Source organism: Pipistrellus hanaki, assembly GCF_964339955.1.
Source record: "Pipistrellus hanaki genome assembly, chromosome: X".
Classification (NCBI taxonomy): domain Eukaryota; kingdom Metazoa; phylum Chordata; class Mammalia; order Chiroptera; family Vespertilionidae; genus Pipistrellus; species Pipistrellus hanaki.
The window spans coordinates 31,345,063-31,370,715 of NC_140524.1; the positions used below are offsets into that span (position 1 = coordinate 31,345,063).

At 37.6% G+C, this 25,653-nt stretch overlaps 1 protein-coding gene across 6 annotated transcripts; it reads right to left on the bottom strand.

Moving 5' to 3' along the window:
• Window positions 1-990: 990 nt before the first annotated feature.
• On the bottom strand, window positions 991-25,343 carry SH2D1A (SH2 domain containing 1A). Of its 6 annotated transcripts, XM_084870758.1 has the most exons (5): window positions 25,045-25,324; window positions 11,247-11,310; window positions 6,215-6,356; window positions 2,719-2,777; window positions 991-2,076 (listed from the first exon to the last, which is right to left on the bottom strand). In XM_084870758.1, exons 1-4 carry the CDS (start codon window positions 25,179-25,181, stop codon window positions 2,737-2,739), a joined length of 384 nt encoding a protein of 127 aa, XP_084726884.1. In that variant the 5' UTR covers window positions 25,182-25,324; the 3' UTR covers window positions 991-2,076; window positions 2,719-2,736. The 6 variants fall into 6 exon arrangements, with proteins under 6 accessions (XP_084726884.1, XP_084726883.1, XP_084726885.1 ...); XM_084870757.1 differs by having other exon boundaries at window positions 991-2,777; window positions 25,045-25,343; XM_084870759.1 differs by having other exon boundaries at window positions 991-2,777; window positions 6,224-6,356.
• Between the last annotated feature and the right edge of the window lie 310 nt (window positions 25,344-25,653).

Consider the following 25,653-nt stretch of genomic DNA (forward strand, 5'->3'; position numbering starts at 1 on the left):
TTTACTGCAAGGGCAAACATAGGCAACAAAATTGCATTTATAGTCCACTAACAGAAAGATTAGGCATCCTGTAACCTTGAAATGCCCAAGGGCAAATGTGGGTTTTATTATTAGTAGAGTCTGGAGTATGAACTCAATAAAGTGAATCTAATAAAGCACAACCTGATGTCTGAACATTTTAAAGCCTTTTCTCACACTTTAAATTCTCTATGCCCATGGACAACATGGGGCTGGAGGCATATGTGGGGAGGGGTTTGGGATGGGAATGGAGGGATGAGGACAATTATGTGATAGCATAATCAATAAAAAATTTTTAAAATTAATAAAAAATAAAAATAAATTCTCTATGCATTCTACCACAAATATCTTAAATCCAGCCCGTTATTTATACCAGAACACTTAATTATAGGCATTCTCTGTAGACCCACTCTACCTATGGGCTGCTACCACCAAGGTTCCCTGCCTACAACAGCCAAACTGACAATTACCTAAGCTGGTCTCCCTACTGACCTTATCTCTTAAGAAGATATTTCAGGGGAAATGAATGAGCATTTGATCAACTGTCGTGTTCCTTGTAGGCTTGCTGACATACCTTTTTTTCTGAATAGAGGTGTACACTTGGGAAAATATGGCATTTTTCTATCTTGACTCAGCATCTTAACGGTATATGTTAGTATGGCAATCTTTTAGATTTGGCAAGAATATGACCTTTCTGTAAAGGTGCAAGTTATGTGCCAGGAAATAGCATGGATGGTCATGCTGGGAAAGAAAAGGTGAAAAGAACTTGATGAATAAAAGGCCAGCAAAAGAAGGCAGTGGGTAAGCATATGAACTGGAAGACTTGACAGTAGCGACATCAGGAAAGCAATTACCTTTTTCAGGGAATCTGTCCAATAAAATAAGATGACCTTCATCAATGCTTTATTTAATAAATGAATAGCACCTATTTCGGAATATTTTAAAGGAATATTTTAAGACAAATTAGGTAAATAAAGCTTTCAAATATTTTATTAAAATATGAAAGACCATTAATTATTTTTAAAAGCTTTACCAAAAAAGGCTCTGATAAAGAAACAGGCAAACATAATTCATACAGTTAGGATTACTCCAAAATGAACAGATTATAGTAAAAACAGTTACACCTATTAAAAATTAAACCCAAGCTACAAATAATTAAAAAGTACCTACGCACATGCATTTTATTTTGAAAGTCAGCTTTTTAAATTCCTTTGCTAGTTAAAAGTGGTGCTTTTACTTCTAGAAATAGTGAATGGTCCAGAATACATTATTGCACTTCCATACCGTCCACGGAAAATGCTCAGAAATCAGATCTTGCCAACACATGTGTCTCTTGGCAGTTCACTGATTATTAACCAAGCTCACAACCACCCACATACAACCCAGAATTCTAATTTATTGGTTTACAATGGAATTTAGCCTTTTCTTCTGAACCATGGACCAGAGCATCTATGTTGACTCATTCTGCCTCTAAAGACAGATGTACCTACACATTGGTCGGTGATCTCACTTACCATGTACATGTCACATTTTCTTGTTATTTTCTTGTCGTTTTATTGTGACTGAGTTTGGTCTTTTATTGTTACTGTTTCTTGTCCAATGAACAGCGAGCTGCCTGAGTGCAAGGACCAGGTGAAAGTTTCCTTCTCTACCCCAGTGCCTATTGTGTTTGTTGAGTGAATGAATTCTCTGAGCCCTGGAGCAACTTGACATATAATCAAACCCCCAAGAGTCATGGAAACATAAAATGTGAGAAGAAAATACAAATCCTTATCATTGCGTAAAAGCTTGGCTCTCACTTAGGTTGTAATCACTTGGAAAGGTTCAAAGTTAACGCAGCCGTTAGCTCTCCAATGGTCTGTAGGCCACCTAATAGGGAGACTGCTTGGAAATGAGCTCCGCTTGAGCCACCGCTGAGGAGCCACAGCTGCTGAAGCTCCCGCTTCAAAATGAGGTTTTACTTGGAGTGGCAACAATTGGGGCAGACAGAGGTAAATGAAAAGCAGTCAAGTCCACTTCATCAGATTCGCAATATAATCTCCACTCCTGCAGCATCAACTGTAAGAAATATTTAGAGCATATTTTAAATTATGGGATTTTTAAACTCCAGCTTAGTTTGTGGGTTCTACTTTCCAATATCCAAACACTAGGAAAAAGGGTGGCTTTCAGATTTTAACAGAAATTCTTCACTCTTTATCTACGCTTGTTTTAGTCCACAGTGGACAGCTTCATGACTCCCAAAAGAGCCTACAACACCATAGCTAGTGGAGAGCAGAATGCCTAAAGCAGAACCGCACATGACAAAGATGGACACGAACTAGCTGCCTGCCAGATAATTAAGCAAGATATTTAAAAATCGGTAGCTATCAAATAATATTTCACTAGAAATGGTGCTTTGAAGAAAAACTAAGGATTGTTTTTATTTATATCTGGCACAAATTAACATTAACCTTTTATAACGTATCATGTTTTAAATCATTTCCCATTCGCAAATATAATAACTGAAAAAAACGGTGGAATTACTTTTTCCCAATCCTCATTTCAAAGCTCCTCATTATCAGCCAAGTCCATTTCAGCTTTAACATCATGTTAGATGCTTCCATTACAGGACTATAATGGTTTTAAAAATGCATTTGTAGCTCACTGAGCTGTATTATCTACAATACTTAACATATATTTAAATTATTGAAAATAAAGTACAAGGTCTTTTATTTTTCTTCATGGTGCTTTCAGGAAGACATCAGGATCTTCTCTTCTCCCTAAAGAAAAATAATAACAAAAATTAAGAAAGATAAATTTGCAAGCTATTAAGATTACTGGTTAACTCAAACTTATAATCATAAAATTTCCAATTGCATAAAGCTCACAGAGGTACAACACAATGATATAGCTCACAGAAATAATGCTTAAAACTGAGTTATAAATTATGAAATGCTGAGCAGAAAAAACAATTAGGCAATTTCTAAATTGGAGTTCTATTTCCATGTCTATGATAAAAGTCAACTACTTATTAATTTAATTTACCACTTGAGTCTAATCGTCACTTTATGCTTGAGCCCGGGTCCCTGTCACAAAAAGGGATATATCAACTCATTTTCTTTTATCATAAATATTTATTGTTTCTATCAGGCATATCTTCTCACTCCAAACAAATGATTAACCCCTTTCAATGGGTGATTAAATAATTACATATCTGATGGCTGCAGATGACGTTGGCTAGTATTTGGTCATTAGCCTGACACGTGCACTAAAATAGCTTTGCTCAGGAGATGTAACAATTTGTGCTTGTGAAATAATAAAGTCTACTAATTTCATTTTCTTTGCTACAGTGAAATTTCATTAATGCAGGCACCACAAATTAAAAAATCAGGATCATGTTGGCCAGGCTAACACCAGCTTTTCCCTCCTAAAGGGAAAATCTAGTTACTAAGCAAAGGCAAAGGACACCCAGGTGTTCTCTGAGTTGTCCCCTCTTGAACATTATTTGTGTCTGAATTAGTGAACTGAAATGATACTTATGTATTGACAAAAGAGAATGGGGAAAATGAGATGGAATGAGACGTCAAATGTGGGCTCATAGAATTTTTTACATTTTTGCAGGAAATTTTACTATAAAATTACTTTTTCTTTTTCAAGTACAGTTTACAGTCAATATTATTTTGTGTTAGTTTCATTAAATTTTATAGAACAGCATATTGAAATCAAAGCATGGGGATAGTCCCCTCTCCTTTCACTTGATTTGCTGGCTACATCTACTTTCTCATTGCATTTTTCTTATAGAACTTCCTATCTACACTAATAAGAGAAACATGCAAATTAACCGTCACTCCTCTATGCCAAGCCATGCCCACCAGCCAATCAGGAGTGAGTATGCAAATTAGCACAACCAACCAAGATGGCAGCTGGCCACAGAACTGGAGCAAGCAAGAGGCTTGGGTTGCCCCAGCAATGGAGGAAGCCAAGCTTCCTGCCTGCCCTGGCTGGCCCTGGCCTCCACTCAAGGCTACAAAGTTTCAATTATAGAAGATAAATAAATCCTAGATACTTGCTTTCAGACAGCCCTGGCCTCTGCTCAAGGAGGCTCTGAAAAAAAGAAAAAAAGGAAGGGCTGGAACCTTGGGTCACTGGGGAGTGATCAGGCAGAATAGGATGGCAGTTGTGGGTGATCAGGCTGGTGGGGCTCAGGGCCATTGGGAGTAATCAGACCAGCAGGGGGGCCAGTTGGGAGTGAACAGGCTATCAGTGGGGGTCAGTTGGAGGTGATCAGGACAGCAAGGGGGGCAATTTGGAGTGAGCAGGCCAGCAGTGGGGGACAATTGGGGGAGAGCAGGCCAGCAGGCAAAATGGTTAGGGGCAATCAGGCAGGCAGGCAGATGAGTGGCTGAGGCCAGAAGTCCTGGATTATGAGAGGGATGTCCAGCTGCTGGTTTAGGCCCGATCCCTGTAAACCTGCAACAGAACATTCTTTGAGGGGTCCCAGATTGGAGAGGGTGCAGGCTGGACTGAGGAACACCCCTCCTCATGCATGAATTTCGTGCATCAGGCCACTAATAACTATATGTTTATGAATAGATTAGCTCATAACCTCAAGCTTTCAAACCCCAACAAAAATTAACAGTAGGGTGGGAGTCTGGGAGAAAAAAAAGGAAGGAGACTAAGAAGTACAAACTTCCACTTATAAAATAGAGGCCTAATGCATGAAAATTCATGCAAGAGTAGGCCTTCCTTTCCCCAGCTGCCAGCACCAGCTTCCATCTGGCACTCAGGACCCAGGTTGGCTTCCCTCTGGCCACCTGTAGGCACCTGGGACCCCAGCTGGCTTCCCCCAGGCCACCAGCAGGCACCTGGACTCAGGCTAGCTTTCCTCCAGCCCTGGCTTCATCAGGTACAGCATCCGGAATGATGTCCAGAATACATCTGGTCTAATTAGCATATTACCCTTTAATTATTACGGGGATGTAAAGCACAGCATAGGAAATACAGTCAAAAATTCTTTAAAAAAAAATTCTATAAAATAAAACCCTAATATGCAAATCAACAGAACAGCAGAACAGCCAGCAGAATGACTGGTCACCATGACGTGCACTGACCACCAGGGGGCCAACACTCAACTCAGGAGCTGCCCCCCTCCCCCGAACCCCTACCTCTAGTTGAGGGTAGCTCCTGCACTGAGCATCTGCCCCCTGAGAGGGAGAGGGAGGTGACCAGCGGTGATCGGGGTGGGGGGGCAGAGCTGGTCAGTGGGCGGCACCAGGCCTCCTAATTGCCCCTCCTGCCAGTCGCCCCACAGATATACTTGATTGTCAGCCAGGCCTAGGGACCCTACCCTGCATATTAGGAACAGTCTCTTAGATTTAAAAATTAAAACCTGGCAAGGCTACTCTAACACTGAAAAAATGGGATGATGCAGCCATGACATACATGGACTCTGGCTTACACATATTGTGGTCAGCCCTGATTCTGACACATAACTGTGTGGCAAAGCCAATTACTTAACTTCTCTCTGCTTCAGTTTTTCCACCAGAAGATGGGGACAATGGTACTACTGAGTCAGAAGGATCATGTTATGTACTATAATCAGGGCAAAAAATTATAACTGCCCATACAATAGTAAGATGCCTTTCACCTGTATTAAAAGTATGGTCACTGGTGCATGAAGTGTCCCAGATTGCGAGAGGGATGTCTGACCGCCGGTTTAAGCCTGACATCTCCCAAGGGGTCCCAGATTGTGAGAGGACCCAGGCTGGACTGAGGGACCACCATCCCCATGCACAAATTTCATGCACCAAGCCTCTAGTATCATCATAACTATGTATGATGTCAGATGGGTACTAGATTTATTGTGATCACTTCATAAGTTAAAAATGTTGAATCACTATGTCATACACCTAAAACTAATATGATTATATATGTCAACTGTAACTAAAATAAAAATTTGATCCTGGCCAGTTTAACTCAGTGGGTAGAGTGTTGGCCTGTGGACTGAAGGCTCCCTAGTTTGACTCTGGTCAGCAGCCCATGCCTGGGTTGTGAGCTCAATACCCAGTAGGGGATGTGCAGGAGGCAGCCAATCAACAATTCTCATCATTGATGTTTCTATCTCTCTGTCCCTCTCACTTCCACTCTGAAATCAATAAAAATATACTTTAAAAATAATAATAAAATAAATTTTTGAAAAATTAATAGTAAACCATACCTGTAGTACCTTTTGTACTTCTAGCTGAGGACTTCTCAACTGGATACTGCAGAGGTATTACAATACCTTGATCTGGCTTCTGAAATGCTGAAATGAGATTTTTTATTTTCCGAAAAAATCTTTTATGAACCCCAGGTGCTGTCTGGAAAATAAAAGGCCAAGAAAATTATTCAACTACCTCAAAATGCTATGAAAAGCCCTACAAAATGTGTGAGGAATGCTTAGAGAGGTAACATTTGTGTAACTTGTTCATATATTTGAAAACATAAGGAAGAAGAAAAAAACAACATCCCAGAAGAGCTTACTTTGGTTGACTGAATTTCCTTGCAAGAGGAGCTAATGAGCTGTCATTTCAGTTCTCCCAGGGGTGGTATTAGTTTGTACAAGCTCTTGCTCATTGCCTTGCCCTTCCTGCCTGCTACCAATCATACATCCCGAACCTCTAAGGGTATACAGGACATTACCCAAAATGAATTCACCAACTTAGAAGATGCAGTTAAACACAGAAAAAAAACTTAGATCCTATAGGTCATTAATAAAAAGTCTGAAGAACAAAACAAAAACAAAACCAAACCACCACCACGTATCTTCCCTGTCATCATCCCACAATATAAAATGCTACACAGGAAATTAAAATTGACTGTTATGATACACATAATGCATGGCTAAGTTAGTCCTTATATGCTCACCTCACAATATGTCCTGCCTCATCCTTCACATTAAATTTTCTCCTCCTTGGGAAACTTCCGTTTCCTCCCCCAAATTACTCTCTGCTTCAACACTTCACTGTGACAAAGTTTTGTCTATGACACGAAAATGAAAGTCTGTATAAGGTCACCATTTTTTATTTGTTTGTTTGTTTCCGAAGACATCATTATTTGCAAGTGACTAGTAAAATGTATTCCTTTTCCTGACATCAGTTCTCTTGCAAAAACACAGCTTGAAATCAATAACAATTTCCTGCAAAGGCTTATGAGCCAAGCTTTAGGCATCATCTCAAAACTGTCATTGGACATGAAATAAAATAGTATTGCTATAGGCAATTGAACAATGACTAGTTTTTTTAGAAAGCTGTTTTTCAGCTATTCCATCTGAAATATTTTTGAGGTGGAGCATCAGTAAGTAGAGACCACTCTTGCACTCAGCTCCACCCCTATAAAAACACCTTCCCAGAACTCTACTTTATCCAAAATAACACGATCATTCTTACAGGGGCCCAAACAGTTCTTTGGCTTCAAGATAAAATCTCCAAATTGCAAAGGCAGGATCTAGGCACAAAATACCTCCTTATATCTTCCTTAGAACACTTTTTTTTTCATTTTCAAAACACTTTCCCACCTCTGGTTTCTACTGGTTCCTCAGAGATGGGGAGTTATTAGCTGATTTGGTAGTTCTTGTTTGACGGATTTTTTTTAAAAAATGGAAATGCAAAGAGATAGTTCATCTTGCCCAAGCTCCCACAGATGACCAGAGGCAGAACTGACTCTATATCCCAGGACCTAGTGTTTTGCCTTTCATATCATGGCTAGACCAAACAGGTTATAGTAAAGTTAAAGTCACCAACCAAAAGAGAAACTATACACTCTCCCAGTGTGGAAATATTTCAAACCACACATCTTAGCTGTTCTTATGGCTTATAAAATTATTTATCAGCTTTTTTATCGGGACTTATATGCAGTTAGCACGTTATTATCCACGTTAACAGAGATGAATAACAGCACTGGATTTATTCAAACAATTTGAATTTGGGATGAATGTTTTGTTGGCAAATGGCTGACCTCATTTATAGTGCTTTGCTAGGTTAACAAGTAAAATTATTTAACATTTATTGATCTACTGATGATCAAATATCCAGAAAAGCCCAAAGGCCCTAAAGTCAGCAGGGAGAGGTTCATACAATTATTACAAGTCACTTCTGGTAATGCACATGTTCATAAATGATAGGTGACTGTATGTAGGATTCTCTGAGTTAACAATTTAGCAAAATTTTAGCCTGAGTCACATGAGAGAAGTTAATACACTAGGCAATAATAAAACCTAAAAGTCTATCTAAAACTAGAAATTCTGTCCTTGCTCAGTGGATAGAACCTGGGCCTGTGGACTGAAGAGTCTCTCAGGTTTGATTCTGGTCAAGGGCGCATACCTCTACCTCTACCAATAGATGTGTTTCTCTCTTTGTGTTTCTCCCCCTCCCTTCCAGTCTCTCTAAAAATCAATGGAAAAATATCCTAGGGTGAGAGTTAAAAAATCAATAAAATAAAATAAAAACCCTGCTTTAAAAATAAATATATAAATAAAACTAGAAATTCACATAAATATTTATCTTTCATAATCCAGTGGTTCCAGGATTCAATTTTATTTCACTCTTTTAATCAAATCTCAGGCTTACCTAGATTCCTTGCACAATTTTTGCACAGAGGGAATCCTACTGCTATGATTTTTCCTGCAGTGTGAAACTAAAACATTGTTCTGAACACAGTCATTTACCCAATTTTGAAAATACATTTATCATAAGAATTGTAACACTGACAACTCCCATCCTGTCACTGAACTCAGCTATTGTTCAAATTTGCACATTTCCCATATTGTCATCTCTTAGTTATCTGTGGAAACATGTTTTGGACCACAGCTGGCCTTCAATATGCTCTAGAGAAATTTCTTTTAACCAGGTGATATGAGATCTGGGAATACACACTAGTTTAATATTCACCTTAGCAAAAGTACAATAGAGAAGGCAAAGTTAGCAAACAGGAAAAAATTGCAATATGCATTTCAAAAAAATAAATCTAAAGAGTTTTTTTAAAAACTCTTTTCCCTTTGGGAAAAAAAAAATGCCAACATTCTGCTCTCTTGGTGCAGAGAATTGTAATATCACTATATTTTTTTCTATAAACAGGGGCAAAACAGACAAAAGCATGAGACATATTTTTGTTTAGTACATCCTCTCTTCCTTAGCATAATCACAAGTATGAAACAATCTGCATAGAATGTTATACTTGAGCCAAAACCAGTTTGGCTCAGCGGTAGAGCGTCGGTCTGCGGACTGAAAGGTCCCAGGTTCGATTCCGGTCAAGGGCATGTACCTTGGTTGCGGGAACATCCCCAGTAGGGGGTGTGCAAGAGGCAGCTGGTCGATGTTTCTCTCTCATCGACGTTTTTAGCTCTCTATCTCTCTCCTTTCCTCTCTGTAAAAAATCAATAAAATATATTAAAAAAAAAAAAGAATGTTATATTTGAAACAAAAGAAAACAAGTCTGAAGACATGGTTAGCTAAACCCTGATCATTTAAGACACTTTTCATAAATACTGTCATTCCACAGCTGAATGCTACTTCACTAGGGAGAAGAGCTATTCCAGGTCAAATTACATACAAATATACATGTAGATATCATATACAACTATTCTTCATAATAAATGAAATTTAATCTCTTACTTAATCATCTGCAACAATGCAGACATTTTTAAAATAAACAAGTATAAATAATTTTTATTCCAAATGGTACTGGTTTCCTCTAATTAGTACTGCAGTATTAATTATCCTGATATAAAGCAAGAGTGTGTTTGAAAAGTTGCCCTGATTCATCTCAGTAATTCAAAACATTTGTAGTTGCAATTTATGCTTTCTGGTTTACTGATGAATTTGTAAACATTGGAGCTGTTTTAATTTTTTTAAGTCTAGTATTTAGAATTTCTTAAATGCATAAATTTATTGAGTTATTAATAGAGGTTGATATTAGCATTTATGTTTTCAAACAGCTCACAAAGAAGTGCTCCTGTCATAAAAAACAGACTGTTTAAAAGAGTCAGATATCAGAGAAAGCATTTGAGGTCAAAAGTTTCAGTTGTAGGATCCTCTATATTGGTGATATATGATATACTACCCTTGTACATGGAAATAGAGTCATTCTACAGGTATTTCTTGCCATGATACAATGACTTTCAAATGTTTTCAAAGCAATCAGAATCCATTTTTCTAATGAAATCTTACTCAGAACTCTAGTTGATAAACAAAATAAAAGAGAACTGCTCAGGTTAAAGACAAACTGTGGATCCAAAGCCTACCTGCCTATATCCTTCTCTGCCTCTGCAACCCCCAGACAACACCAAGACACCCAGATGAAAGAAACATTAAGATTTTGCAGAGTATAGCTTAAAAACCACTGCCATGTTCCCTCTATCTCTATTCCACCTCTCCATGTCCTTCCCACTTGGTTTAGTTGGGAGTCCTGCCTTCAAACTTAGAGCAGACCTGGTTACCCTAATACTTGGAAAACCCTCCCTTCTTTGAACTCCTGTGGCAAATAAGGTAGCACTTCATTATATATAATCGTATTGTTTGTTAGCAATTTGGGCGAGTTCACATTTTTGAGGGCTTACTATGTTCTAGGTCTTGTGGTTAAGAATGTTCTTTATATGCATTATCTTATTAATCATAAACTGAGCCCTATGAATAAGGGACTATTTTTAGGCTCATTATACATATGAAGAAACCGGTTCATAGAAAAGTTAAGTAGCCTGCCCAAGGTCATAGACCTATCAGGGAGGAGGGGAGGAGACCCAACTTGGAGCCCAGATCCACCTAACAGCAAAGTCCAGGCTCTCAAATTGCTATTTAATTCATGTTGTATCTCCCCAAGAGTATTTATTATAAGCTTTGAGAAAATAACCCCCCACAGCAGCAACACTCATAGTAGTACCAGTCACTAAATAATTGCTGGTTTAATTATGGTACACATTTTTATATGCTTTCTAAAAGTTTGCATAGGCACTAAAAGTTTGACACAACTCCTCCACATTTTTTATTCTTTTCCCCAAGGTGAGACCACGCCATAACAATGGTGGTTAAACAGAACTGGGACCAAAGTTCTCTAGAGGCTTCTTAATGATCCATGAACACTTTTGGATTGTCGCTTTAGTGATTTGAATCTGATGAATATTTGGGGAATGTAGGATTTGACAGCTCCTTTATAAAACCAGCCTAAAGTCAAACACCTCCCTGATACCCACAGAAGTAAAAATAAAAGATATATACCTCAGCACTCCAAGAACCTGTGTCTGTCTGGGATACTCGGTATGTATAAATGTAACCTTGATACCTGTTAAAGAATAAACTTCATTACTGAAAAATTCCAAAAGAACAAGTGGATGCTCTAAATTTGAGCTTTACTATTACATATAAATGTCACATATACTGAGACACACACATATGGCACTATGAATTCATAGGAACAAAAGCCCAGGGAATCTAATTGGCTTGTATGTTATATCCAGTAGATCAGTTTCCAATAACCATTCTTTATCTATTCCTTTTTTAAAAAAAAAATGTAGAAGCTCACACTCCTAAAGATGTGTCTAGTTGAGAGAAAGTTCGGACAAAAACAAACTAAAAACCTGTGTTGCAACTGGTAAAAATCATGAATTATTAAATAGATTTAACTTATAGCCTTATTATATTTCAGTACATATAGAACATTAAAGTGAGAATATTTCACTGGGATAAGGTACTATCAGGCCCACTTAAAATAATAGGAATAATAATGTTAATTGTAAGTATAATAAATGTATACTATACTCCTAGATTACTACTATTATGTTACTTTATAATATAGGGTGTTCTGAAAAATGTATACACACTTTAAGAGTTTATAGCTCAATTTTGAAAGTTAAATATATTTTATTAAACACTGCCTTTGTAATTATTCAAAGTGTGTATACATTTTTTGTGGATGCCTTATATATTATAAAATAGAGGTAACAGCAATTTGAATTAAAATGGAGTTCTGCTAAAGTACTACTTGAAAACAGCTTATCCTTTCATATGGAATATTCTCCCTCATTACTCAGTTTGTATGCATTATGTCTATATATTTGATTTCTACTACATACCAAGAGTTTTATTATCTATATTAGTTTGCTCAGGCTGCCATAGCAAAATATCATAGACTGGGTGACTTAAATAAAAGAAATTTATTTTCTCACAGTTCTGGAGGCTGGAAGTCCAAGATCAAGGTACCAGCAACATAGGTTTCATTCTGAGGCCTCTTCTCTTCGCTGGTAGTCAGCCATCTTCTTGCCATGTCCTCACGTGACCTCTTCTTTTTGTGTGTGCATCGAGAGAATGATCTTTTTCTTTTTCTTTTTCTTCTTTTAAGGCAACTAATCTTATTGGATTAGGGCCTCACCATTATGACCTCATTTAACTTTAAATACATTCTAAATACCTATCTCCAAATACATCCACATTTGGGGGTCAGGTTTTAAAATATGAATTTGTGGGGGACATGACTCAGTTTACAGCATTCTACCACTGATATCCCCAAAGTCACCTCCTTGTCATATGCAAAATACATTCATTCCATCACAAAAGCCCCCAAAGTCTTAAATTATTCAAGCATCCACTCTAAAGTCTAAAGTCCAAAGTTTTATCTAAATATCATCTAATCAGATACTCAGAGACTCTGAGTATGAGTCATCTTGAGGCAAAATTCCTCTCCAGCTATGAACCTGTGGAACCAGAAGGGTTGTTTGCTTCCAAAATGCAATGATGGGACAGGCATAGGACAGATATCCCTATTCCAAAAGGAAATAATGGGAAGGAAAACAAGGGTGACAGGTTCTAAACAAGTCCAAAACCTCATAAGGCCAAGTCCATGCTTGAGAATAATCTTCTTCAGGTTGATACTCTGCCCTCCAGGCACACTGGGTGTCACTGTCACCCCTACAGTTCTGGTGGGTACCCTGGCGCACTCAGCAATGTTGGGTTCTAATTTCACTTTGAAACCTAGGTAGAAGCAGACTTGCCCTCCTGGGCCTGTATACTCAGGCTATGGTGGGAGTGGTATCACTGATGATCTCTGAATCATCTTCAAGGCCATTCTTCTCTTTTCTTAAAAGATAAAGCATGCTTGCAGCCAAATTGTTCTGTTCTCCTGTCCTATTCCTTTTGGCCCAATTGACAGTTTGAAGGCTTGGCTCCAAACTCTATTCCTGTCTTCTGCTGAAATGGCTAGTTAACATCATGGGTAATCTCCTTAAGGAGTGATTATCTGGCCACACCCTTGGTGTTCTCTCCAGAAGAAGTTTCCTCATTTTTGCCTTATGGGTAAGCTAAGAATTTGCCAAATCTTTAATTTCTGATTTCTTTTTGTTTATCAATGCTTTCTTGAATTCATCTCTTTCCCTTTGCATTTTACTATAAGCAGTTGGAGGATCCAAGGCACTTCAACAACTTCGTTTGAAATTTCTCCTATTAAAGATCCAATTTGCAAGTTCTACCTTCCACAAAACACCAGACCACAGTTCAGCTAAAATCTTTCCATTTATAACAAGGATATAAATTCTTTTCTCCAGTTTTTAATAACATGTTCCTTAATTCCATCTGAGACCTCATCAATGACCTTTCACATTTATAGCTCTACCAACACTGTTCACAGCAATGTAGGCTTCGCTTAGCATGCACCTCCAAACTCCTCTAGCCTCTACCAATTGCGCAGTTACAAAGCCATTTCCACGTGTTTAGATATTTGTTACAGCAGCACTGTATTTCTTGGTACCAAAATTTGTATTAGTCTGCTTAGGCTGACATAGCAAAATGGCTTAAACAAGATAAATTTATTTTCTCAAAGTTGTGGAAGCTGGAAATCCAAGATCAAGATGCCAGCAACATAGTTTTCATTCTAAGGCTCCTCTTGATTTGTAGGTGGCCATCTTCTTGCCGTGTGCTCACATGGCCTCTTCTTTGTGTACATGCATGAAGAGAGATTTCTCTTCTTATAAGACCACCCATCTCTTGGATCAGGGTCCCACCCTTATGACCTCATTAAATCTCCTAAAGTCTCTACTGTGTTTCCCTGAAAATAAGACATCCTCTGAAAATAAAACCTACTTACAGGTTTCCTTCTGAGTGAAATATAAGGCATCCCCCCGAAAATAAGGCCCCCCCTAGGCTAAACATGAGAGATTTAGTCCACTGATTCTGAAAGAAATGGAGTCACAAGAAATTCACCAGGAAATTCAGGAATTGGATTGTTATGATGATGTTTCAGAAGATGATGACATGATTGTCATTGAATAAATGAGTAAATTCTTGATACTGTAAGATTCACAGTTTGTCTGGTTTGTGTTGACAACTACCGTACTACCATACCGTATACAGGTAATAAATTTCCTTTATTTTCATTTAACAATAAATGTGTACCATATTCTTCTTCATGGAAAAATAAGACATCCCCTGAAAATAAGATCTAGTGCATCTTTGGGAGCAAAAATTAATAATAAGACACTGTCTTATTTTCGGGGAAACAGGGTATCTAATATAGTCACATTGGGAGTTCGGGCTTCAACATGTGAATTTGACAGGACCACAATTTAGTCCATAATACATGCATTATCTCTTTTGAACCACACAACAATCTTATGAGCTTTCTCTTATGAAATTTATTTTGTAGATTAGAAAACTGACACTTTAAGAAGTTAAGTAACCAGAGCCACACTAGAGATAGAGCAGCAAAGAGCGATTTGGATCAGGCCTATTTAATTCTAGAGTCCCAGCTCTTGACCCCCACACTATAATAGTATTTACAATAATGCTACCTAATTTGCCTAATAAGTTTTTACTTCATGTAAAAGTAAACTTAATGCTGAATTATTTCAAATTATGAATCTGAATCTGGATCAACAGAGTTTGAAAATATTTTCTGATTATTATTCTTAGCTACAAATTTGGGTCAATATTGGTTAGAATACATACTGAATTCAGATAAAAATAAGTGTGTTTAAACTTAAAAGAACAGATGATGCAAAAGCATTCGAAACATAAGGTTATCCTTGAGTAACTGACCTCATTTACCATTAACCCCTTTTAGTACTAAGTCCTTAAATATGTGGATTAAATTACTATATATTTAATCAGTGTCCATCAGCACTGATTACCTTAAGGACAAAAACAAAACAAAACAAAACAAAACAAAACAAAAAAACACCCCAAATCTCTAATCAGTTTCATTCAATTTGTAAAAAAAAAAAAAAAATCAACTTAATTGCAGTTGCAATTATAAGAAATGTTTCACTTTTGTAATGAAGGTTTATCAAAATATATAAAGTAGGTTAATATATGCATATGTATAATATGCCAAATAAATATTAAATATTACATTGTTAAAGTCCTTTGTTTTTTTAAGCAATTGAAATCTACGTCAAAGTCCACTGATTTCAGTAAGCACTCTACAGGGAACAAGGCAAGAGCTTTGATTTCCATTTTTCACCATGGGAACTCAAACGTAAAGCTTGAAATGATTTTCTTAAAGTCACACAAAATGGAGATAGAAGCAGGGAAATAGATCTTAAATCTATTTTCCCTCTGGGAAGCAATTAATGGCAATAATTTGGTACCATTAAAGATGGCGTGGAAAGGCATTATTTAAAATCTCAGCAATAATGAAAGCAAAATTCTAAGTAACTGGTTTTCCACTTTCTAAAACAGTGGGTCTCTAAAAAATACAATGAATCTATTTATTTCCCTACTATCATTCAGCCTCATCTAGTCAAAATAAATGAGTCTGTTTTGAAAATTGTTTCCTAACGAATCTGATCTTATCTCACTTTCAGTTAAGCAGCAGGAACCTGAGTACCACTTCAAAAGTCCTTACCTCCTTCAGTCTCTGAACAAGCCTGTGTAGGTGACACATAAAACTTCTGGTGATTAACCCATCTAATATTAACAATTTCCTATCCCCAACCCCCAAATTTCTGAATGAGCAAAATTCTTTCACCCCTCAGATAAGTTGGCACTTCATCTCTTCCCCTTTCAAGTCACTGAAGTAACTGACCAAGGAGGGATCACCTATAGTCAGTTCTCACTGTCATGTCAAGGATAGAAGATATCTAGACCAGGGCGATTCAAGTTACATTCCTAGGGTAACATTACCGGCATTACCTGGGATTTTATTAGAAATGCAGAATCTCAGGCCCTGCCCCAGAACTGCTGAATCAGAATCTGCATTTTAACAAGATTTCCAGGAGTTTTCTAAGAACCGGAAAAGTGACTAACATGCAAAGGGAATACCCACACTTCATTGGGAATATTGATGGCAATTTCCCCAAAGTCAAGCTGGCTCCTTTAACTCACTCGGGAACTTCTATGTCATTTCCCCAAGAGTCACTCAGTCTATGCATTAAGAATGAACCTTTATTTAAATATGAGCTGAAGCTTTTTTTTAATTGTTTCAGTTCATTGAGCAGTGTTTCTGAAGCATTTACTGCCTCTTGCCCAACAAGATTTCATAGTTTTGTTTTCTGTACCTTTTATTATGAACAATAACTTTGTAATATAAAATCCAACTAAGATATTGAATATGGACTATACTCTGATCCAAGAAGTTTCTGAATTTCTTATGACCCAATATTCATTCTATAAGAGTGAATTTGAATTTTCAGAACTGTCCAAAGTCATTCAGTTTCAAGTAAAACTGTGTCATTCAGTTTCAAGTAAAACTGTGTAACCCCAGTTTTGGTGAGTCATGACAATAAATATAATCTCTTCTCCTGAACTGCCACATAACATTTTATTTATGTACTCCTATAATGGTCTAACTTTGTATTGCAATTATTTATAGAACTTTTATTTACAACAAATACCTACTACATGTTAACTTTACAAATATTAACTCATGCAGTAATCCTCATAAACAACCCTATGAGGTAAGTACCATCCCTCTTTTCACAAATAAGGAACTTGAGGCACAGTAAGTTTAAGCACCTCACCCAAAGTAAAATAGCTACTTGATGGCCAGAGTTGGGATGCATACCCAGAGAATCTGGCTGGAAAATCTGGGCTCTCTCTTATATCAGAGGGAATGAATTAACAAATTGGTTTTAAGGTGAATCCGAAATCAGGCCAAAGGGCTGAAGCCAGAAGGGAAGAGCCCAAAAGAGGTTAACCCAGATATCCCCTTTCCTTAAGCTAAATGACAACTTCAGAGTAATATTGCCACTTCAATTTTATATTGTCAACCAGAGTCAGCACTTAATTTACGGGACTGTAAATTATCCATTTGGTAGTTTATAAATTTCAAATTTCATCCTAGGCTGGCCTTCTGGCTTGCTCTGCCATTAACAGATTACGCTCAATTAATCCAAAATAATTATGGTGGTGACACCAAAGCACATATCAAATTGCATTTAAAAACTGTAAGCCCGGCCAAGGTGGTTGAGCATCACCCTATGAACCAGGAGGTCACAATTTGATTCCTAGTCAGGGCACATACCCGGGTTGCAGGCTTGATCCTCAGTGTGGGGCATGCAGAAGGTAGCCGATCAATGATTCTCTGTCATTACTGATGTTTCTATCTCTCTCTCTCTCCTTTCCTCTCTGAAATCAATAAAAATATTTTTAAACTATAAGTTAAGTTATAATTTCTCATTCTTTCAAGTTTTATGTGACACTGTTCTTCTCTGTTACAACTGATAAGTTGCAATTTTATTTTGTCACTGCTCCTTCCCCCACTGCTCCAGTGAAATTGTTTGATAGGCATTTTATTCCCAATCATCCTTTAAATCTTAAAGGACAAAAAGATAATTATCCTTTTATATGTCAAATGACTTCATTATGTGTCCTTGAAGCTAAAAAATATAATAGCACTTCTTTCAAATATTCTATTAGATAAGTAGCAAAGTCAGATATGTACAGAAGTATGCTAATTATGGAAATAAACTATTTCATCAAACTAATTGTTTTAAATATTTTAAATTAGTTTTTCTCTTATCACTATCAAACTATCCCAGTGGGTAGCTGGGATTTTTCCAATTATTATCCACCTTGAGGATTAGAAGGGAAGAAAAGTGAGAGCTCAAATGTACCTTAGTGAAAAGAAACGTGTTACACCTTAAAAATAAAAAAGAATAAAATTAAATTAAAACTATTACCATTAATAAGAGCATTTTGTATACTGGGTGACTATAAAAAACACATAAAGTCAATAGATTTCCTATGCAACAGAAAATATAGTGGGAAAAGATTCTATTTACAATAGAAATGAAAGAATCAATACACATTTATACACATTATAACTAGAAATAAACTTTAAAATGTGCAATACCTACAGGAAAAAAACTATAAACCTTTATTGATAGATGTAAATGAAAAATTAATAAATGGAAAGACATGTCAGGTTTGGGGGTGGGAAGACTAAATTCCTTAATGATGACAATTCCTCCTTTATTTATTAGTGTAATCCCAATGGGATTTTTTAAATTTAACAAAATTATTCTAGAATAGCAAATAATTATTTTTTATTGTTGTTAATCCTCACCTGAGGATTTTTTTTTTTGCATTGATTTTTTGAGAGAGGGGGAGGGAGAGAGGGAGAGAAAGAGAAAGAGGAGAGAGAAGTAGAGAGAAGAGAGAGAGAGAGAGAGAGAGAGAGAGAGAGAGAGAGAGAGAGAGAGAGAGAGAGAGATGTCAATGTGAGAGAGACACATCGATCAATTGCTTCCCGCATGTGCCCTGATGGGGCTGGGGATCAAACCTGCAACCTAGGTACAGGCCCTTGACCAGGAATCAAACCTGAGGACCTTTAGATATGAGACCCACACTCTAACCACTGACCACACTGGCCAGGGCAAGAATAGCATATACTTTTCTAATGTATTAAAACATTATGTTACTCCAAAATGAGTCTCCCCAGAGAGTGCCATGCTGCCATGAAGATTGTTTCTATAATAGTTAAAACTAAAACCTAACAAACTCAAGAAATTTTGTGGGTTTTTTTCCTCCCCTTTATCTCCCTAAGGATATTCAGATAGGGGGGGAGGAGGGGGGAACTGCTTCAGGAATGAAACCTTAGCATATTCACTTTAGCACATATGAATTAAGTGTGGCAGACAGGGAGGATCAAAGCAAGTCTGTTTGTTAGGTTCTCTTCTGTGCCATGTTATTTCTGGGTGGCCCAACAAGAAATCATTTACCATGGGTTTGCTCTTTCTCAACTACCTGTGAATTGCTTACTTTCCCTTTGAAGTCCATACCCCTGCCTCCCTCTCCTTAGTTTAGAAGGGCATGTAAACAAACTTAAACTGCCCAATATGTCCTAAGGTTTCATATTCTTATTGAAGCCCCTATGTATATATTTAATAAATTTGGTCATTTTGTCCTGCTAATCTGTCTCATGTTAATTTGATTATTAGTCCAAACAGAACTTACAAGGACAGAAGGAAAACTTATTTTCCTGCCCCCACAATGTGATAGTGCTGGTAATATAAGAATAAGTAGATCAATTGAGCCAAATAGTTGCAAAACAATAATTGTTATATGTAAGAATTGTTACTGGTAAGACTTTAATATATGGTAAAGGAGGCTAATAAATCAATGGGGAATGAAAATTCTATTTATAAATTGTTAGCTATTTCAAAACAAAATTAAATTAGGTCCTTTCTCCACATTAAAATAAAATTCTAAATGGAATTAAAGTAACCAAACCACAAATTTAAAAGAAAAATTGAATGAAGTTTTTATGACATTTCTGGATGAGAAATAACTGTTAAACTGAGAAGCAAAGAAAGAAATCAAACACAAAGAAAATGAGTGACAGATTTGACTACTAAAAAATCTTAATTTTTCTGTGTGTCAAAGAAAACTAATGGCAGACATGAAACTGAGAAAAGATACTTTCAACAGATCAAGAATAAGTATATAAAAATCTATAATGTGTTAAGAAAAATAGTAAGATCCAAATGATTAATGGGTAAAGTACATAAAGAGCCAATTCATGAACAAAGAACTACAGCAGCTTTCCGGTTATAAAAAAGACACTCAATCACTAATCAAAGAAATATGAAATAAAGAGACACCAAATTTCAAGAATTTTTTTTAAATAGAATTTCTCACTTCTAAGGATAGTGTGGTAAAATGACACTCTCATGCATTACTGGTGAACAAATATATGAATTGGAAGAGTCATTTAGGAAAAAATATTCGAAGATCATGTATACATCAAAAATCCCAAGCTGTTTCATGTTTTCTGACTTAGAAATTGCACATCTTTAAAATGTATCCTAAAGACGTAATCACATATACAAAGAAAACTTTATGGACTGAAATAGTAATCATAATGGAATTTACAATAGCAAAAAGTGGAATTATTCTAATGTCTAAAAGTAGATTATTGGTTAAGGACAATATAGTACAGTCACTGGCTGGACTATCATGCAGCCATTAAAAATAATGTTTGAGCCGAAACCGGTTTGGCTCAGTGATAGAGGTCGGTCTGTGGACTGAAAGGTCCCAGGTTCGATTCCGGTCAGGGGCATGTACGTTGGTTGCGGGCACATCCCCGGTAGGGAGTGTGCAAGAGGCAGCTGGTCAATGTGTCTCTTTCATCGACGTTTCTAGCTTTCTATCTCTCTCCCTTCCTCTCTGTAAAAAATCAATAAAATATATTTTAAAAAATAATAATAATGTTTGAGCCCAACTGGCATAGTTTAGTGTCAACTTATGAACCAGGAGGTCATAGTTCAAATTCCAATCAGGGCACATGCCTGGGTTTCAGGCTCTATCCTCAGTAGGGGGTGTGCAGGAGGCAGCCAATGAATGATTCTTTCTCATTATTGATCTTTCTATCTCTCTCTCCCTCTCCCTTCCTCTCTCAAAATCAATAAAAATATTTTTAAATAAAAATGTTTAAAAATCATTTGTAAGAACATTACATATGAATGGGTGTTTTGTGAGATTTTTTTTTAAATCCTCACCCAAGGATATTTTTTCCATTAATTTTTTTTTAAAAAGCAGAGTGGGAGGGAGGAGGGAGAGTGAGAGAGACACATTGATTGGTTGCCTCCTGCTTGCATCCTGACATGGGCCTGGGAGTGTCTGTAGGCTGACACTCGTCTAACCAGTGAGAAAACCGTCCAGGGAGAATGTTTTTTTTCATGTTAAGCAGAAAACTCATCAGAATACAATTATTGTAAGAGCATATGTGTGTTTACAAAAAAATTTTAAATTAAAATTAAAATTTAGAAGAAAATAAACTTAATTTTAATAATAATTGTCTTTAGGTTATAAAACTATAGATGGCTTTTCCCTAATTCCCACTATCTATATTTTCAAATTTTCTATAATATGAATAGATATTAATAACTTTTTAAATAAACTTACTGTATAAAAATATAGGATTTATTTATTAAAAATAGTTAAAGAACAATTTCTCACTTTAAATGTAGGTGAGCAGTCCTATAAATAGAAAACTTCTTTAGTATTTTATGAGATTCAATTTTCCAAAACTGAACAGGTGAAAAGGACTATCTGAAGGCCGTGACTGAGGGTTCAGAACTGGGGAAAGGAACAAGCATAGTTTTAAAGTATAGTTTATAGTTTGAAGGCAAATGCAATGTTATATTCCTACATTAAAAATACAGAAACTAAAGCTCAACCAAACCTTTTTAAATAATGGGAGTAAGCAGAAGAGAGAATGAGAAACTATTCTGAGCAAACCCTATAATCATGTTTTTGTTTAAAATAAGTGCATGACTTACTTAAAAATAAAATGTGATTTTGTTATTACAGCCTAGTTCTAAAATTAGGGGGGGAAGAAAGGGTTATGTTTATCAAAAGGGACTCCTGACTCAAAAACGTTGAAGAACTCTCATAAAAAGCAATATATCCTAGTATCTTCCCTTGGTAACGTAGGCTAGCAGTCACTCTTTAAGAGTTGGAGGGTCCAGTGTGCCCATCAAAAGATGCTAGGGGGACTCCCAATTTGCTTAACTATTTTCTGCGACTGCATAAGGAGGTTTGCATGGAAATTCAGTCATAAAAACTGAAAAGACAAGTATCACATGTTCTCACTTATATGTAGAATCTAATGAACAAAATAAACTGATGAACAAAATAGATCCAGAGACATGGAATCATGGAACACACTGACAAATCTCAGAGGGAAGGTGAGGGGGAGAATTTAGGAGAGGGGATAGATTAACCAAAGAACTTATATGCACATATGCATAACCCATGGACACAGACAATAGTGCAGTGAAGGCCTGGGGCAGGGCTGGAGTCGGGTGGACGGGGTCAATGTAGGAGCCCTTCTGCAGTTCCTCCCCAGCTGGCCAACCTCTCGTGTCCCTCCCCAGCCCCTATCGTTCACTGGTGGGGTCCCTCAGCCTAACCTGTACCCTCTCACAATCTGGGACCCCTCAGGGGATGTTGGAGAGTCATTTTTGGCCCAATCCCACAGGACAGGCCAAGGGACCCCACTGGTGCACGAATTTGTGCACTGGGCCTCTAGCACTTTCAATAATAAAGATAAATTTTAGAAACATATTTTTAAAATTAAAAGAGCCAAAACCGGTTTGGCTCAGTGGATAGAGCGTCGGCCTGTGGACTGAAAGGTCCCAGGTTTGATTCCAGTCAAGGGCATGTCCCTTGGTTGTGGACATATCCCCAGTAGGGGGTGTGCAAGAGGCAGCTGATTGATGATTCTTTCTCATCAATGTTTCTAACTCTCAATCCCTCTCTCTTCCTCTCTGTAAAAAATCAATAAAATATATTTTTTTTAAATTAAAAGAAAGAAATAAGCTGTATTTATGCAAGATTCCCTTTGGATGACAACTTAAATGTTTGAGTAGTCCCCACCTGCCTAGATTAATTTCTTATGTGTTCCTGGCCTACATGGGCAGAAGGCTAAAGTTGTCCTTGTCTTTTGCTTATTTTATAAACAGCAATCTTATGCAGAAGGCAGGGAAAATATTACTATTCCTGTTTTACAAATATGGAAACTAGAACCCAGAGAAGTCAAGTGACTTCCCCAGATTCCATACACTGGCCTCCTGATATCGATCCAAAGCTGTTAGTAGTAAGAAACAGTATTTGCTTTGATGGTTCATTCATTAGTTCAAAAATATATATTGTGTACCTATTATGTGCCTCATAATGCCTTTTATGTGCCAGATTGTGTTCCTGGTGTACGAAACAAGGTCCTACCCTCATGGAAGTTTACATTTTAGTAGGAGAGCCTGGCAATAAATAAGTAAACAAGCAAATGTCAGGTAGTTCAAAGCTCCTTGAAGAAAAATAAAGAGATATAGCATAACAAAGACAGGAAAGAGCACTTATTTGATTTCAGAGAGGAAGGAAGGAGGAGGGAGAGATGGGAACATCAATGATGAGAGAGAATCATTGATCAGCTACCTCCTGCAAGCCCCACACTGGGGACAAAGCCCACAACCCAGGCATGTGTCCCAACTGGGAATCTAATCATGACCTCCTGTTTCATAGGTCAATGCTCAACCACTGAGCTACACCGGCTGGACTGGTCCACTCACTTTTCCATCTTCTTTTGAAAGAACAGAGCCTAAGAATACTACTTGGTTTTCATTGACCTTTCCCAATTTCCACTTGGGAGAAAAAAAAAAAAAATATATATATATATATATATATATATATATATATATATATATATATGCAAAAATAAAGATATGAGCCAAAAAATTGAATAGCTTCCAAGTATTTCCTTTGAAGCCTTTAAAATGAATGCATTTAGCGTGGCCTGGCAGTTGCCACAAACATGGCTTGATCAATAAATAAACAAATAAATAAATAAATAGTGAAAATCCTCTGTCACCAGCCTCAGTATAATCTTTCTTCATTGGCCCAGGAGGTACTTTAAAACCTTGCAGTGTATCATTAGATACAGAAATTACTACCAAGCATTTTCACTCATTTTGTTTCTATCTGTGACCTACTGTGCAGAGCCGGTGTTTTCATATGGGTGTTTATATCCTGCTGACAAAAAGTAATTGAGCTACGTACTTCCTTAGAAATGTCCCATGAGTACTGAAAGAAACTGACTAAAAGAAAATATATAATAGTAATAATAGCTTACATTTACAGAATACTTACTGTGTCTCAGGTCCAGTGCTCAAATTTTTACTTGTATTATGGCATTTAACCCTCACAATTCTATGAGGTAGGTAGTAATATTATACCCATTTTATAGATAAGAAAACTGAGGGCCTAATGGTTAACTTGTTAAAGTCACAAACCTAGCATTGGACTAGCACAGGATTAGGTTTCAGATCCGCATGACTCTTGAGCCCTGGAGCAAAAACGAAGTTGCTTCTGATTCAAAATGGGGCGTTAGACATAGATGTGCCTAGGTGAAGGGCAAAGCTGATTCATAATAAGGGTGTTTTCCCTCCATGTCCTTTACAACTTTTGTCTGTACAAGCTTTTATCAAGAAGGGTCCTGCTCCAAACACACCTCTTCTAAAGGAAGCTGAATAAGCAGATCCAGAGAGGCAGTTTTACTCACAAACATCCCCATTTCAAAACTGACATTCCCCTACCGAAACTGACACTGCATTCTCACAGTAATGGATTTAGTTTTTTAGTCTGCTTCCTCTTCCTGAAGTTGATGGTCTTCTTTTGAGATGATACCTCCAAATCCACTTAAAGAAAGCTGGGGAAAAGCCTTTCTTTCTCTCAGATGCTAGTGGCCCTAAAATCTGGCTGTTCCATCACCCCAGGCCTCTACTTTGCTGGCCTATACTAGAGGACAATGGGGAAGTGGTAAGTCGGGATCCTGGGTCTTTCTCTGAACAAAGGTAAATTCCAGACTTCATTTCCCCACTCAAAAAGGAGTTCTCTGCAAACGAACCAAAAGGTGCTGGGGAGGCCTTTTATGGAGATCAGGAGGCCCAGGGAGTGAAATACACAGCATGGTCCACCATGGCCCTGGGCTGGACCTGAGAAAGCACATTGCCTGCCCCCACCACCCATACCCACTGCCCCTGCCTACCCTCTGCAAACCCCAGGCCCAGCCACCCCACAATGTACTCACAGCACACACAGGCAGTACGCCCCTGGGACACTCTCGCTGTCCCTCAGCAAATAGCTGCCGTCCAGGCCGGTGGCAAGCAGGAGCTTCTCCCCTGTCTCCCGGCTGATTTTGCCATGATACACAGCCACTGCGTCCATGGCCTGTGGACTTTTGGGCGGGCCAAGGTGTGGGCTAGGAGAACAGAGATGCTGCTGCTGCTGCTGCTGCTGCTGCTGCTGCTGCAACCAAGCACGAGTCAGCCACCTGACTCCCAGTTCAAAAAAGAGAGAAGAGAGCCCAAACAACAGGATGTTGCCTTCCTGCCTTAAAACCTCCTTCAGTTAAAACCAGCTTAGCAATTTAGCAGCTTGGTTATTGCCACTGGGTTCAAATCCCTCCCCGTTCCACACCCACCCGCCCAACAGAGGACAATTGGAAGAAGGTCCTTATAAGATCAGTACTGTACTACCAACATGCGCACACAGGAATGGTTGGTAGTGCTTCTGTTATTTCCATTTGCCTAGAGGCCACCAGGGATGACTGACCTTAACTAGTACCCCAAGGGGTTGATGATAGAGATAAGTTGTGCACGACCTTCATATGGGAGAGAAACTCACAGAGAAACAATGA

What these genes read in the sequence shown, in the direction of transcription:
- SH2D1A (XM_084870755.1), bottom strand. Translation starts at nt 25,181, where the DNA reads ATGGACGCAGTGGCTGTGTATCATGGCAAAATCAGCCGGGAGACAGGG. An exon ending in GCGTACTGCCTGTGTGTGCT is followed by an intron (nt 11,311 to 25,044) that starts GTGAGTACATTG and finishes ATTCTTTAACAG; the next exon opens with GTATCAAGGTTACATTTATA. An exon ending in AAGTACAAAAGGTACTACAG is followed by an intron (nt 4,468 to 6,214) that starts GTATGGTTTACT and finishes GTTCTGTTGCAG; the next exon opens with GTTTACAGGGATCGGGCCTA.